Below are 15,087 nucleotides of genomic sequence, written 5' to 3'. Positions count from 1 at the left end.
CTATTTTTAACTTAATAATAAACTGTAATTATCTCCGAATATAATATTAATTTCAAATCATGGCCATTTCCTTAGTAAAGTCTGTGTTTTCGTGGTCATGAAAAAGATAGACAAATTAATCATCATTCACTTCATGTTTATCTCTGCAGGCTGCTTGTGTGAATTGTAGATATCAGCACAGCTCCAGTTTACAGATGCTTGATAACAACATATTTCGCTATCCTAAATTGAGTTTTGTATCTGGAACAGGGTTTTAAAGAGGAATGGTATCTAAAATGTTTTCCAACTCTGCAATAAACCGTATCCATAATAACTTAAACAAATAAAGGATTTAGCCTACACATTACCCTAGCTGACAAGTAAGGTTTGGGATTTCTGATAACTTCATTTTTAATTATTTGCTTTCTACTAAGTAAAAATCCAAAGTTATAATCACATTATAAAAAAATGTGATATCTTAATTAGTAAAGTTGTAGTACATCTTTATTAAAAAGTCATTTGTAAATTTAGTCACATGTAAATTTCTACTCGATTTCCCCTGCTATATCTAACAGCAAAACAATTGATGATATGAAAGAAAACTTTCTCAGTCGGTTTTTTAAGAAATCATATAAAAATTAAACAACGGAATTAGCAATCTTCGTCCCATCCATTACACAGTAAATGTTAACAATAACTTGGATCATAGTTGGATGTTGTACTGTATATTATAACAATGCAGCCAGTATAGCTTCTAAACCAAGACAATAGACAATATCCTTTATTACAATTTCTTCAAGAAATGTTACAGCGTCAAATTTAAGTCAAATTAGTATAATAGATAAGCTTCTTCAGTGTTATGTGGGGTCTCCCCAAGTAAAGAATTCATTTAGAGTGTAGAAAGCCTTGTCTAGCAGCCATCTCTGTAACTTCCTCTTCATCAGCACAGGGCCTCCAGCTTTCAAGTGGTCTGGTATCTTGTTTAGCATCTTCACTCCCTGCATACAATGGTTTCCTTTCATACATGGCTGTTCTGTGACCTGGCAGCACATAGTTTCCTGCATATCTGGTGTTGTATTCATGCACGTCACTTTGTTTAGGGGGGTCTTTGGTCACACTGTAAAGGACAGAATCTAGGATGTAGATGGAAGTGACCGTCAGGATGTTCAGGTTCTTGAAAACATCTCTACAGCTTTGTCTTGGACTTAAGCCTGCTATTACTCTGATTGCCCTTTTCTGCATACACAGGACGCGGTTGAGATTGCCCATAGTGAATCCACCCCAGACAGAAATACCATAGCGTAAATGGCTTTCAAACAATGCATAGTATGCAGTCCTTGTTGCCTCAGGGGTACTAATTGCCTTGATTAGTTTTATGGCATAGAGAGCTGACCCGAGTTTTAGGCAAAGATTGTCCACTTGATTAGTCCAGGATAAATTTTCATCAAGTATGACACCTAGATGTTTGATTTTGTCAGCTGCTGTCATTGTTGGGCATTTCAGATACTGTAGACTTTTTATTCCCAAATGACATTTGCTTGGTCTTACTTTGATTGAGAACTAAGTCATTTTTCATACAGTAGTCTTGTGTCATATTGAAGGCAATAAAAGTGTTCACTTCTAGTTGATCTACGTTTCTGTTTGCAGTAAGCAGCACAGTGTCATCCGCATACATGACCATCTTACTGTATTCCTCTAGATGTTCTGGAAAATCATTGATAAACAGCACAAACAGAATTGGCCCTAGGACAGAGCCCTGGGGAACTCCTCTGTTAGTCGGTACCAATTCAGATCTGACAGTATTTGTAAATCCTCTTGTTGTGTGTTTTAGTTCTACCATTTGGCTTTGTCCTTTTAGATAACTTGCAAACCATTTTAGTACTGTTCATTGGATTAGGTGACAGTGAGGTTACATGAATTCCTCTAATTGATTCATAAGTAAGCTCCTATCCATAGAACCATAAAATCCATCTCTAGTTTCAATACATAATATATTTAATGTTAAAAGGGCATATTCCAATTTTAACTTATTTTAAAGCTATTTCTTATTATATGAGATCCTGAAGCTAATTTTGTAAATGTGTTGTTTCGGTTTCCAGGCCCAGGATGATGAGAGAGACAAGGACTTGACTTTAGAAGATTTGTTACCCAAAGAACCAGTGCAGCCTATATCATATGAAACTTTACAAATTCTTCTAGGTAATAAATGTTAATAATTTTTTGTAATTTTATCGCCACAAATTGCATCTATTAATCCCCTCTCAGGCAATTAATTGCCATTAATCGATATTCCAATGAGAGCTTAATTATTTTAATTGGGCTTATTCTGTTGCTTATTAGCACCACAGTTGAAATAATTATGAAACTGGAAACAACTGTTGCAGCAACAAACACAATGCAACAAGAAATTTTGGTTTCATCAAGGGAATGTCAAGTTTCAAATTTTCGGTCTCTCCCTGTTTCATGATTGGAATATGTTGTACATCTAAGGTTTCCCACTCTGACTCATCCTATCTGTACCTAGGCCTGCCTCTATGTTCTTTTATGATTGGAATATGTTGTACATCTAAGGTTCCCACTCTGACTCATCCTATCTGTACCTAGGCCTGCCTCTATGTTCTTTTATGATTGGAATATGTTGTACATCTAAGGTTCCCACTCTGACTCATCCTATCTGTACCTAGGCCTTCCTCTATGTTCAGATTCAGATTCAGATTCCTTTATTTGTCATTACACATTACAGAATGCAGGACAAGTGTCAACAACAACAGCAACAATAAATTAATAAGTTACAACAATTAATAACAGTCAATAATTAAGAAAGTTGATGTCATAATACTCTTGAACATTGTACAGACATTCATCCAATAAAATAAGCTTAATACTATTCTTAAATTTATTTACAGGCAGCACCTTAAGATGTTGTGGTAAACTATTGTACATTTTAATCCCTTGGTAGACAAAACTATTTTGAGTGAGAGTATAACAACACCTCTTTGTCACCAAATGTTGCCTGTATCTTGTGTTGTGTTCATGTACTGAGGTGTAATCCTCAAGAGTAGACAAATTGTTTCTTATGTACATTAAAACAGACAATACATAAATAGATGGCAGGGAAAGAATTCTTGATTTTATGAAGAGAGGTTTACAATGTGTTCTAGCTGATACCCCACATATTAATCTGATGGACCTTTTTTGCAACACAAAAAGTCTCTGAGCTCCATGATAATTGCCCCAGAGGGAAGTGCCATAGGCCAATAGGCTGTGAATGTACGCATAATAAACACATAATAAGGTATCTGTGCCTAAACTATCTTTCAGTATCCTAAGTACAAATATACCCTTGCTAACACGAGTACATAAGATGTTTATGTGATTTCCCCATTTTAAATTAGATTGAATATTAATTCCAAGAAATGTTAAACTACTGGTAACATCAAAGTGACTTAAACTAACAGGTAAGTCAACAACCTTCTCCATGTTAACACCAATCATTTATTAGTCTGGTTTGCTGGCTTAAGACTGATCTCATGACTTCAAGGCTCTTTTTTTAACAACACACCCAAATCATCAGCAAACAGGTAACTACTAGCACCAACATAACTTAAATTAAAAGGCTGGTCATTTATGTACAAAATAAACAGTGTCGGACCCAAAATTGAGCCCTGTAGTACGCCATGTTTAACATTTAAAGACGGACAAAATTAACCATTTAGAAACACTGATTGATATCTATTTGTTAAGTAGGATCTAAAATACTTCACAGTAAACATCAGTGAAACCATAAAAAACTAACTTATAAACTAGAATGCTATGTACAACGGTGTCAAAAGCTTTAGACATGTCAAATGATCTAAAGATTGAGCAGTCTTTATTTTCAACTCCATTTAGACAATCATTTATTAATGTTTGAACTGCATCAATGGTACTATGTTTCGCTCTGAAACCAAACTGTTTAGCAGATAACAGACAGTTTCCTTCTACATATTTTACAAGTTGAGTATGCACTAAGGATTCCAGTATTTTAGACACTGCTGGCACATAGGGATAGGCCTGTAATTTTTTGGTTCATCTTTGGCACCTTTTTTATGAACAGGAACCTTGTTTTGTTTTAAAATATCAGGAAAGACACCCTGACTTATAGACTCATTAAACAAATAAGCTAAGACTTCACTAATGTATTTAGCAGCTATCTTAAGAATAGGAGCATTTATTCCATATAATCAAGACATGTACTGTTGCTTAGGCTGCACATTACTGTGACACACTTTCCACAGTGAATTCCTCCAAAGAGAAACTAAAAATATTGTTTTGATTTGAACTAACAGCTCTCAAATACAGATGATAATCACTATTGCTAGATGGTATATTATTACTAATATTATCAACAGATTCGATAAAAGACTCGTTAATATTTACAGAAGTTAGCCCATTTGGTTTTAGTACAGGCTTTCTATTTACATTAAGCGTTTGATTCACTACATTCCATGCAGCTTTTGTCTTATTTTTAGAATTATCAATAAGACTACTGTTATAATTAAATTTAGCTTTTCTTATTTCAGATTTATACATTTTTTTCATTTGGTTGTACTTTCCCCTCATACTCTCGCAGCCAGTGGAACTCGCAGTCATTAAAAAATACAGCCTATCCAACTCTTGTTTTGGTTCAATAAGGCCCACATGGTACTATTTACAGCATACACTTTTCTTTTTATTCAAAATATATTTAAGTGCAATAGGAGTATTTAATGTCGATAAAAATAGATAAACAAATATTTTAAATTTACTATTTACATCACCTTTGGAGCAGTAAACACTAATCCAATTTATTTGGTTTATAAGATTTACAAAATGGACTAATTTAAAACTATTTACAGGTCTAATAATATTAGCCTACTATGTTTGAACATATCGTCATGAGACTCCAAATGAGCAGTAAACAAGATTGCATTGTGGTCTGATACCACAGTGTTAATAACTGTAGCAGTCCAACGGTCTGGATGAATTGACGTAAGAAGATTGTCTATACAAGAGCCCCCTGAACTGGTTCCACTCGGTCGAGTGATATCACATATCATGTTCTTTCATGATTGGAATATGTTGTACCTGACTCATCCCATCTGTATCTAGGCCTGCCTCTATGTTCTTTTATGATTGGAATATGTTGTACATCTAAGGTTCCCACTCTGACTCATCCCATCTGTACCTAGGCCTACCTCTATGTTCTTCCATGAAGCGTACTTCCTCCTTTTTTTTAAAGTTCCCAGACCTTTCATCCTGGAGATGGAACGTGTGGAGACCAGTATACAGGGTAGCAGTGAGGTCAGTATACAGCCACGTGGGGTCATGCAGGCAGTCAAGGCTGTGTGTGCACTGTTGGGTAGTGTGGAGACACTGGACATCACAACGGCTCTCGACTCGTTCAACCGTGTCTCTGCACAGCTCTCCCAGACTCCTCAGGTAGTCTGTGTTAATATTGATGACCTGTTGTCCAGAAACACTGGAGCGGGAGATGGAACATGTGGAGGCCAGTATACAGGGTGGCAGTGAGGTCAGTATACAGCCACGTGGGGTCATGCAGGCAGTCAAGGCTGTGTGTGCACTGTTGGGTAGTGTGGAGACACTGGACATCACAACGGCTCTCGACTCGTTCAACCGTGTGTCTGCACAGATCTCCCAGACTCCTCAGGTAGTCTGTGTTAATATTGATGACCTGTTGTCCAGAAACACTGGAGCGGGAGATGGAACATGTGGAGGCCAGTATACAGGGTGGCAGTGAGGTCAGTATACAGCCACGTGGGGTCATGCAGGCAGTCAAGGCTGTGTGTGCACTGTTGGGTAGTGTGGAGACACTGGACATCACAACGGCTCTCGACTCGTTCAACCGTGTGTCTGCACAGATCTCCCAGACTCCTCAGGTAGTCTGTGTTAATATTGATGACCTGTTGTCCAGAAACACTGGAGCGGGAGATGGAACATGTGGAGGCCAGTATACAGGGTGGCAGTGAGGTCAGTATACAGCCACGTGGGGTCATGCAGGCAGTCAAGGCTGTGTGTGCACTGTTGGGTAGTGTGGAGACACTGGACATCACAACGGCTCTCGACTCGTTCAACCGTGTGTCTGCACAGATCTCCCAGACTCCTCAGGTAGTCTGTGTTAATATTGATGACCTGTTGTCCAGAAACACTGGAGCGGGAGATGGAACGTGTGGAGGCCAGTATACAGGGTGGCAGTGAGGTCAGTATACAGCCACGTGGGGTCATGCAGGCAGTCAAGGCTGTGTGTGCACTGTTGGGTAGTGTGGAGACACTGGACATCACAACGGCTCTCGACTCGTTCAACCGTGTGTCTGCACAGATCTCCCAGACTCCTCAGGTAGTCTGTGTTAATATTGATGACCTGTTGTCCAGAAACACTGGAGCGGGAGATGGAACATGTGGAGGCCAGTATACAGGGTGGCAGTGAGGTCAGTATACAGCCACGTGGGGTCATGCAGGCAGTCAAGGCTGTGTGTGCACTGTTGGGTAGTGTGGAGACACTGGACATCACAACGGCTCTCGACTCGTTCAACCGTGTGTCTGCACAGCTCTCCCAGACTCCTCAGGTAGTCTGTGTTAATATTGATGACCTGTTGTCCAGAAACACTGGAGCGGGAGATGGAACATGTGGAGGCCAGTATACAGGGTGGCAGTGAGGTCAGTATACAGCCACGTGGGGTCATGCAGGCAGTCAAGGCTGTGTGTGCACTGTTGGGTAGTGTGGAGACACTGGACATCACAACGGCTCTCGACTCGTTCAACCGTGTGTCTGCACAGCTCTCCCAGACTCCTCAGGTAGTCTGTGTTAATATTGATGACCTGTTATCCAGAAACACTGGAGCGGGAGATGGAACATGTGGAGGCCAGTATACAGGTTGGCAGTGAGGTCAGTATACAGCCACGTGGGGTCATGCAGGCAGTCAAGGCTGTGTGTGCACTGTTGGGTAGTGTGGAGACACTGGACATCACAACGGCTCTCGACTCGTTCAACCGTGTCTCTGCACAGATCTCCCAGACTCCTCAGGTAGTCTGTGTTAATATTGATGACCTGTTATCCAGAAACACTGGAGCGGGAGATGGAACATGTGGAGGCCAGTATACAGGGTGGCAGTGAGGTCAGTATACAGCCACGTGGGGTCATGCAGGCAGTCAAGGCTGTGTGTGCACTGTTGGGTAGTGTGGAGACACTGGACATCACAACGGCTCTCGACTCGTTCAACCGTGTGTCTGCACAGATCTCCCAGACTCCTCAGGTAGTCTGTGTTAATATTGATGACCTGTTGTCCAGAAACACTGGAGCGGGAGATGGAACGTGTGGAGGCCAGTATACAGGGTGGCAGTGAGGTCAGTATACAGCCACGTGGGGTCATGCAGGCAGTCAAGGCTGTGTGTGCACTGTTGGGTAGTGTGGAGACACTGGACATCACAACGGCTCTCGACTCGTTCAACCGTGTCTCTGCACAGATCTCCCAGACTCCTCAGGTAGTCTGTGTTAATATTGATGACCTGTTGTCCAGAAACACTGGAGCGGGAGATGGAACGTGTGGAGGCCAGTATACAGGGTGGCAGTGAGGTCAGTATACAGCCACGTGGGGTCATGCAGGCAGTCAAGGCTGTGTGTGCACTGTTGGGTAGTGTGGAGACACTGGACATCACAACGGCTCTCGACTCGTTCAACCGTGTCTCTGCACAGCTCTCCCAGACTCCTCAGGTAGTCTGTGTTAATATTTCATATTTGAATAACAAGTAATAACTTTGGATCTTGATACCATACTCAATATTTTCCAGTAAATGAAACATTTTGCATTTGTAACACAAAATTGTAATGAGTGAGTAATAAGATAATTAAATTTAACAATCTGACATATACTGAGTTAAATATTGTAATTTGTGACGTATTCATTATTTCAACAATCAACACCAAGTTATATAAGTAATACATGTCATATATAAAAACACTCAGGTTGGTCACCAGACCGGGAAAACCGGGAATCAGGCGGAACTTTAACAGACAGGGGTAACTGAGAATAAGCCAGGAAAATTACAAAAGTAATTAGCTTATCAAATCAAGAAATAATTTGACAGCTTCTTTAATCACGAATTTATTAATCTCGAAAAATTACACGACATGGATCGTGAAATTGTGAATGAAGATCGACATATGTTCACATGCATCATCTGAGGATTGCCTCCACTAGTGTTGTGGAGTTTATCTTGGTTAGTTCTACTCCTGTACCGCAGCAAGCCCCCTCTCCTCAAAAAAATACGTAGCAATGCATTGCACAGTTTAAAATCCGCATTCCGAACTTCGGTACTAAACGGGTGGCAGAGTGGTAGTGACAGCGATACAAACGGGTTTTATGTATTTAAGTGTTATTCAGTCATCAAAGTGGAGCTTTTTTTCTCTTAGGACAAGAAGCTTATAAATTGCATTTTGTCCTGTAAGAACCTTAGTGCTGCTTCCGGAGTGACTGGATATTCAGGATGGGTAAGGTTAGGGGGTAGCCTAACCTTATCAAGATCCATGATGAATAATTAGGGCACTAATCTCAAAGTCATATCCCTCCAAGAAGAAGGGGAGGCCAGCTCTGAACCAGCCTCTCTAGTCAAAGCAGACAGGGGGTGGCACACCCTTTTTTTTCCTTCCTGAGGGAAGAGGACAGTTTGTCCCCGCACTTAGTCCTAAAAAGGACCTTTGCGCCTCCCTTACTTTAATTTGTGCCCTCAAAGACCGAGGCTTTTGCAAAAACCAATCAGGTGGCACAACCTTGTTGAGGCTAGCAAGAACCTCTGATACTTAGGGAACGAACCCCACAAACTCCAACAGTCATCTCCCGTAGTAGACTCGACCTTTCGAATCACCCTTGCACCTCAGAGTCTCGACATTTGCCGCTCCTGGACATCCACAATGTTACCCAGATTTAAGTGACACCAGTTTATGCTGTGCCCAGTGGTGGTTTCAACTGGAAGGTTTAAAGCAGCCAGAAGTGATCTCTGCTGGGTGAAGTGGGGCTATAAACAGACTTAATAGTTTGGTTTGTTGAATAATATAGTATGTTTGACAGTTGGACATACCCGGTTTTTGAGTACACCAGAATTTCAGTTGGATTTTTACCTGATAAGCTACCTTTCCGAGAAGAAAATAGTGGGTAAGCTATAACAAATAACACCAAGAAAGGCGCATTTGTGTCCGACGTTTTGCACAGCAATGACAGAATGAGCTGTTGCTGATCGGCAGGAGAAACATTTATTGTTTAGAATTGGCGACGGATAAGCGGCATCATGTGGTACCACCCCGCAGCCCACGTCTGTTGTGAGTGTCCCCCATATGTACAACACAATCATTAAACTCTAAGTACCGCTCGATCCAGCGCTCACCACTTACCACTCGTATCGTGGCCGAGACATCGGTTGTTCTATGAATGGTTGCTCTTCGCACACGTTTTGATTGGTCATCAGATTACATAGGTTTAAACAAAGAAATTGATGTTATATTTGATATCACGGTCACATCCAAACCTCGACTGTACTGCGTTTACACTGGTAAAAAATTGTGTAAGTTTTGTGTCCGACTGTAAAAATCGTGTCTCAATGGGTGCAAAAGTTCTCGCAAGCGCTGCCGCAATCAGTGTCGGACAGTTGTTTGCAAGGACTGGAGATCAGTCTCGACTATTAAAATTTCAATTATAAACATTGCCGAGACACCACTGCTGTGTGTGAACAGACTTCGTATTGACTCCGGGACAACCAGCGGTACAACTGTAGCAAGTACTTGCGACAGTTCTCGTGAGTAAAATTGCTTATCTTGTTCACATTATGCGACAGTAGTTGTGCTAATTCTCTCGCAACTTTACTCACCAGTGTAAACGCAGTTTAATATTGTTACCAGTCTACAAACGAAAGCCAGTCGACCGAATCAACCACGCACGTCAGTTTCGTCGTCAGAGAGGGATTGGTTGGACGACGGCTAGAAATCCTGTGAGTTCTCCTATTAATTATTTACCTAACGACTTCCCCGGACTATACGAACTATTTAAACTAAATAGTCCAACATGTATAAGGGAGCCTTATTACATGTTGTTTCGTAGTCCATGACTATAATCTATCGAACACGTAACAAACCACAGCCTTTCGTGCATTTATTTACTTTGTAGTTGTGTTTTGTCGTCATGGCGTGATTCTATTTTTGCACTATATTAAAGGCTGACACAAAATATTTAGGAGCCAATAATTATTAACATCAATTATTGTGCTCTTATTCTGGCTGCAACTGTACAAGATACTGTTCTGTACTGGTGTCTATGTACTTATTCTACACATCGTGATCTACCCGCATTTGGTAACTTTCGTAGCAGAAAACTTTCTGATGCATTTTTCATGTATTGGCCGTCAGTGGGATATATATATTGAGAGCCACGATACTTTCACGGAACTATAACCAGGGCTCCCCCCAACAATGAGAATGTGGAAAAGCATGCATTATGCATGAATTTCGGACTCTGAAAACATGCATGGACATGTGTGAATTCTTATAGTGTCCCTGGAACTTTTAGTAGATATGGATCGTTTCCCATACTCGATACCGGGGATCTTTTTACTCGATTCCGATACCAACAGAAGTGCTTAAATACGCTTGAAAAACCACGATTTCACAATATATACTACTCATATGGGGAAGTTGAATCCGGAATCCAAAAAATTCTATTCCTGGATGACTACTGATTGCTAAAACATTTTTGTACTTTCTGTGTGAAAACAATATAGATAGATAGCCAGAGTAACAAACTACTGTAGTATAACAAATAATATTTGAGCCATAATTAGTATTTATTTTGGCGCATCGTTGAGAGTGTACTCTGTCTATTCGTGGAGAAAAACGATTGGCAGTAAGCAAATTACTGAACAGTGAAACGTGTTTTTTTTTTCGTTCTCTGAGTATAAAAACTATTGAGAAACATATAGTAACAAAATAACGGGATTTATTAATAATATTTAAATTGATGTTCATATTTCTATGTCTATATTTGCTAACGCCATCATGTCTCCTAGTTCTATGGGCTGATATTAGCTGCTCAGCGGAAAACAAATGTAAATATAAATATATCCATGCATTTTTATGTACATGGAATATATTCAGGAAGCTCATCCTATAATCTACTATTTCTATAATTTAAAAGGAGAATCTCTGCAAATTAATTTGAAGTATCGTGATATTCTTAAGCTTGCTCCTCCCCCCCAAAAAAATGATAAATTAATTAAGTAAAGTTCAGATGAAAGTATTTGATAAATAGATGGACCGATCTTTTTCCTTGTGAAATCATTGTTTTGTACCGAAAGTTTGTCCACCGGAGACCTCTGACTCGCAATGCTGGGTTGCAGTCTGCTTCATGGTAGCACTGTGTTCATATTTATTTGTTATCTTATTCTGTATTGGATATATGTATCTACCAATCATCACAGAAAGGAAAGTTATTAGGTATATATGATGTTTATTGACACATCAAAAGACACAGAGATAAAAACTAAGGAGCTTAAAATACATAACAGCGATAAATCGTCACTGAATTACTGGCATATCGCTAGCAACAAAATGCTAAGCACTGCAGCTTTGTGGCATTTCTTGCAAATACAGATACAACTGGTGACAGTAAACCGTCACCGTTGAACTCGGTGTATGGGTTCAATACAGTATTACAGTTGTTTATTTGGTTTGAAAAGTGACTAGAAAATCAGAAATTTTTGACCGAGAAAACCGGGAATTTGAAAAGAGGTTTTGAGTGGCCACCCTTAAACTTCAAACAGCTGAGAAAAATTACAATTTTCTTTGTTTGAATTCAGTGTTAAAGTTGGATTCTAATTCCTATGTGCATCTATTAAATATATCTTACCTGTTGAGGAGAACTGACGGCTATAACAGTCAATTTACCTAGGGATGAAAGGATAACAGGATTTAGGATATTTACCATCGTTATGTGTTACAAAAGGTATAACACATCAAAAAAACAACAGAAAGAAAAAAAGAAGGGAAAGAAAAGGGTTCGAATATACCCAAAAGCTGTTTGAGCCAGTCCAGATGCCACTGCACAGGATGCAAGTCCGGAGCACAAGTCAAGAGTATGAGAATCACAATCACACATCACACCAGCACAGGCTACAGTGCGATACTAACAAAAATGTTGTTGTCGGCTCTTTCATCGACACCATGTCGTGTCATCTGAAACATGGAATGGACTCCAGGGAGTAAAGAATACTTTTTAACTATGTTTATTCAGAATATATTTAAACGTTATAAATTACCAAAATACTGCATAATTTGTACCTTCTAGGCATTAAAACTGTATTTTTAATTTTATTAAAGAATTATGGCAAAGTATGATAATTTTTCAAAATTACTCTAGCACTGAATTAATCTTTCTTTTATATCACATTTCTAATAGATCAAATTTATCCAGATAATTTTACCTCAGTATTCATAAAACAGTCATGCATAAATGTTCACTCCAGCAATAGTTACGTTGAACATTTCACAGTGGAAATAGTACGTAGGAACTTAAATATAGCAAATATAGCCATAATATTGGTTATTGGAACATGCCTGTGATAAACATTGAAACCATCATTACTGTTTTGGGATCAAATGACTACAGCTGTCAGTACTGTTTTGGGATCAAATGACTACAGCTGTCAGTACTGTTTTGGGATCAAATGACTACAGCTGTCACTACTGTTTTGGGATCAAATGACTACAGCTGTCACTACTGTTTTCAGATCAAATGACTACAGCTGTCAGTACTGTTTTGGGATCAAATGACTACAGCTGTCAGTACTGTTTTGGGATCAAATGACTACAGCTGTCACTACTGTTTTGGGATCAAATGACTACAGCTGTCACTACTGTTTTCGGATCAAATGACTACAGCTGTCAGTACTGTTTTGGGATCAAATGACTACAGCTGTCAGTACTGTTTTGGGATCAAATGACTACAGCTGTAAGTACTGTTTTGGGATCAAATGACTACAGCTGTCAGTACTGTTTTGGGATCAAATGGCTACAGCTGTCAGTACTGTTTTGGTATCAAATGACTACAGCTGTAAGTACTGTTTTGGGATCAAATGACTACAGCTGTCAGTACTGTTTTGGGATCAAATGACTACAGCTGTCAGTACTCTTTTGGTATCAAATGACTACAGCTGTCAGTACTGTTTTGGGACCACCTTCAATTACTCCTCAACAGTTACATTTTCATGTATTTATCATAAAAAATCGTAAATATATTACAGAATTAAATACTGTCAAGTATAGAACTTAACAATTGTGTAAACATTTTCAAAATGTAAATAATTAAATTATAAATATAAATTGGTTGTACTAGTGCTGATTGTTTGTAACTGTGAAGGAGGAAATGTGGAAAGGGCCAGAGATAGTGGACGAAGATGGAGACTACTCTGTGGTGCTGTTCCGTGGAGATCTCGCCAAGGAGACCGTATCCAATCAGTGCGAGCGGATCCGTGATGCTGTCCAGAATCTGATACAGACGTACGCAACGGCCTTCCGTGTGGACTTCCAGGTCAAAGACTTGTCCACCCCGACTAACGGTAATTTGCTCTCAGCACATGATACAGTCCAACAGATTCTGTCAGTTGGTGTTGCGAACTCATTTTCTTACACGATTTCATGTTTGTTAGCTGATATGGAACATACAAATTATATACCAGTGGAGAAAGGAGATTCTAAAGTCAAAGTCAAAGTCAAAATATCTTTATTACATTATCTTCAAGATAAGTACAGTGTCATAAAGTTTATCTTAAGAGCTAATGCTGTGGTAACATTTTACATTTAGTTACAAATTAGAAGTTCTGTCAAAGAATTCGTTTACAGAATAGAAGGACCGGTCTTGTAGCCAGATCTTTAGGCGCTGTCCAAAAAGTAGCTTGTCAGTTTTCTTCATTTCTTCTGGCAAGGCGTTCCATATCTTTGCCCCAGAGTAGCTTGTTTTCTTCTCTGTAGAGCTGAGATGGTGTATAGGTAGGCAGTAGTTGTGAGCATGCCTGGTGTTGTGTTGGTGGGTTTGTGATCCATTGCTTGCTAGTTCGGGCATCTTGATATATACGTGTTTTATTGCCTCTAGGATGTACAAATTGTGTACTGTGAGGATCTTTAGCTCCTGGAAGGCTTTTCTACAAGATTCTCTGGATTGTAAGTTGCTCAGAATTCTGATTGCTCTTTTTTGGAGGACAAGGACACGTTGGAGATTTCTTGCTGTAGTACCACCCCAGACAGCAATTCCGTATTGTAGATGTGATTCGAAAAGGGCATGGTAGGCTATTTTAGCTGTTGTCATGTCACATAAAATTATTATTCGTCTTATCACAAACAGCCCTGTGCTTAATTTGCTGCAAAGAGAGTCTATGTGTTCTGTCCATGATAGTTTGTCATCCAGAGTAACACCAAGATACTTGGTAGCTGTAGCTTCTTCCAGCTCAGGCAGTCTTCCAGTGTGCTCTTTTCGTCTCCCCAGGACTAGTTGCTTGGTTTTGTTTTCATTCACAACAAGGTCATTGTTGTGACAGTATTGAACTGCCATGTTTAGTGCAATATAACTGTCCACTTCCAGTTGTTCTGCCTTTGGTCTGCCAAGAAGTAGTACAGTGTCATCAGCGTACATTAGAGACTTGCAGTAACCTTGCATATGCTTAGGGAAGTCATTCGTGTAAAGGATAAACAGAACAGGCCCCAACACTGATCCTTGAGGGACTCCTCTTGTGATTGGCTTCAGTTTGGATCTAATTGATTTTGATTTGCCATTTGCTGAATGTGTTATTTCCACCAGTTGGCTTCTGTTGGTTAGATAGCTGGAGAACCATGATTTTGCACTTCCCTGTATTCCAAGAGCTGTTAATTTCCTTATGAGATAGTCATGATCCAGGCAGTCGAAGGCTTTGCTGTAGTCTAAGAGGATGGCAGTCGATGTGTTTCCCTCTTCTTCTTGGTCAAGTAGGAATTCCACTAAGCTGATCAGTGCTGTGTTAGTCGATTTCCCAGCCAGAAAGCCATGTTGATGTGGTGTC

At 39.7% G+C, this 15,087-nt stretch overlaps 1 protein-coding gene across 1 annotated transcript in view; it reads left to right on the top strand.

Annotated features, from left to right (window-relative positions):
- LOC124358058 (phosphatidylinositol 4-phosphate 3-kinase C2 domain-containing subunit beta-like) overlaps window positions 1-15,087 on the top strand; it is a 212,912-nt gene that overhangs the window by 120,731 nt on the left and 77,094 nt on the right. Inside the window, 3 exon segments of the mRNA XM_046810345.1 lie at window positions 2,079-2,178; window positions 6,162-6,358; window positions 13,416-13,614. Of these exon segments, the coding sequence (XP_046666301.1) occupies window positions 2,079-2,178; window positions 6,162-6,358; window positions 13,416-13,614 (496 nt within the window).

This window comes from Homalodisca vitripennis, chromosome 3 (genome assembly GCF_021130785.1).
Source record: "Homalodisca vitripennis isolate AUS2020 chromosome 3, UT_GWSS_2.1, whole genome shotgun sequence".
NCBI classification, from domain to species: Eukaryota; Metazoa; Arthropoda; class Insecta; order Hemiptera; family Cicadellidae; genus Homalodisca; species Homalodisca vitripennis.
Note: the sequence above shows the minus strand (reverse complement) of the source record. Positions and strands in the feature narration are given on the sequence as shown.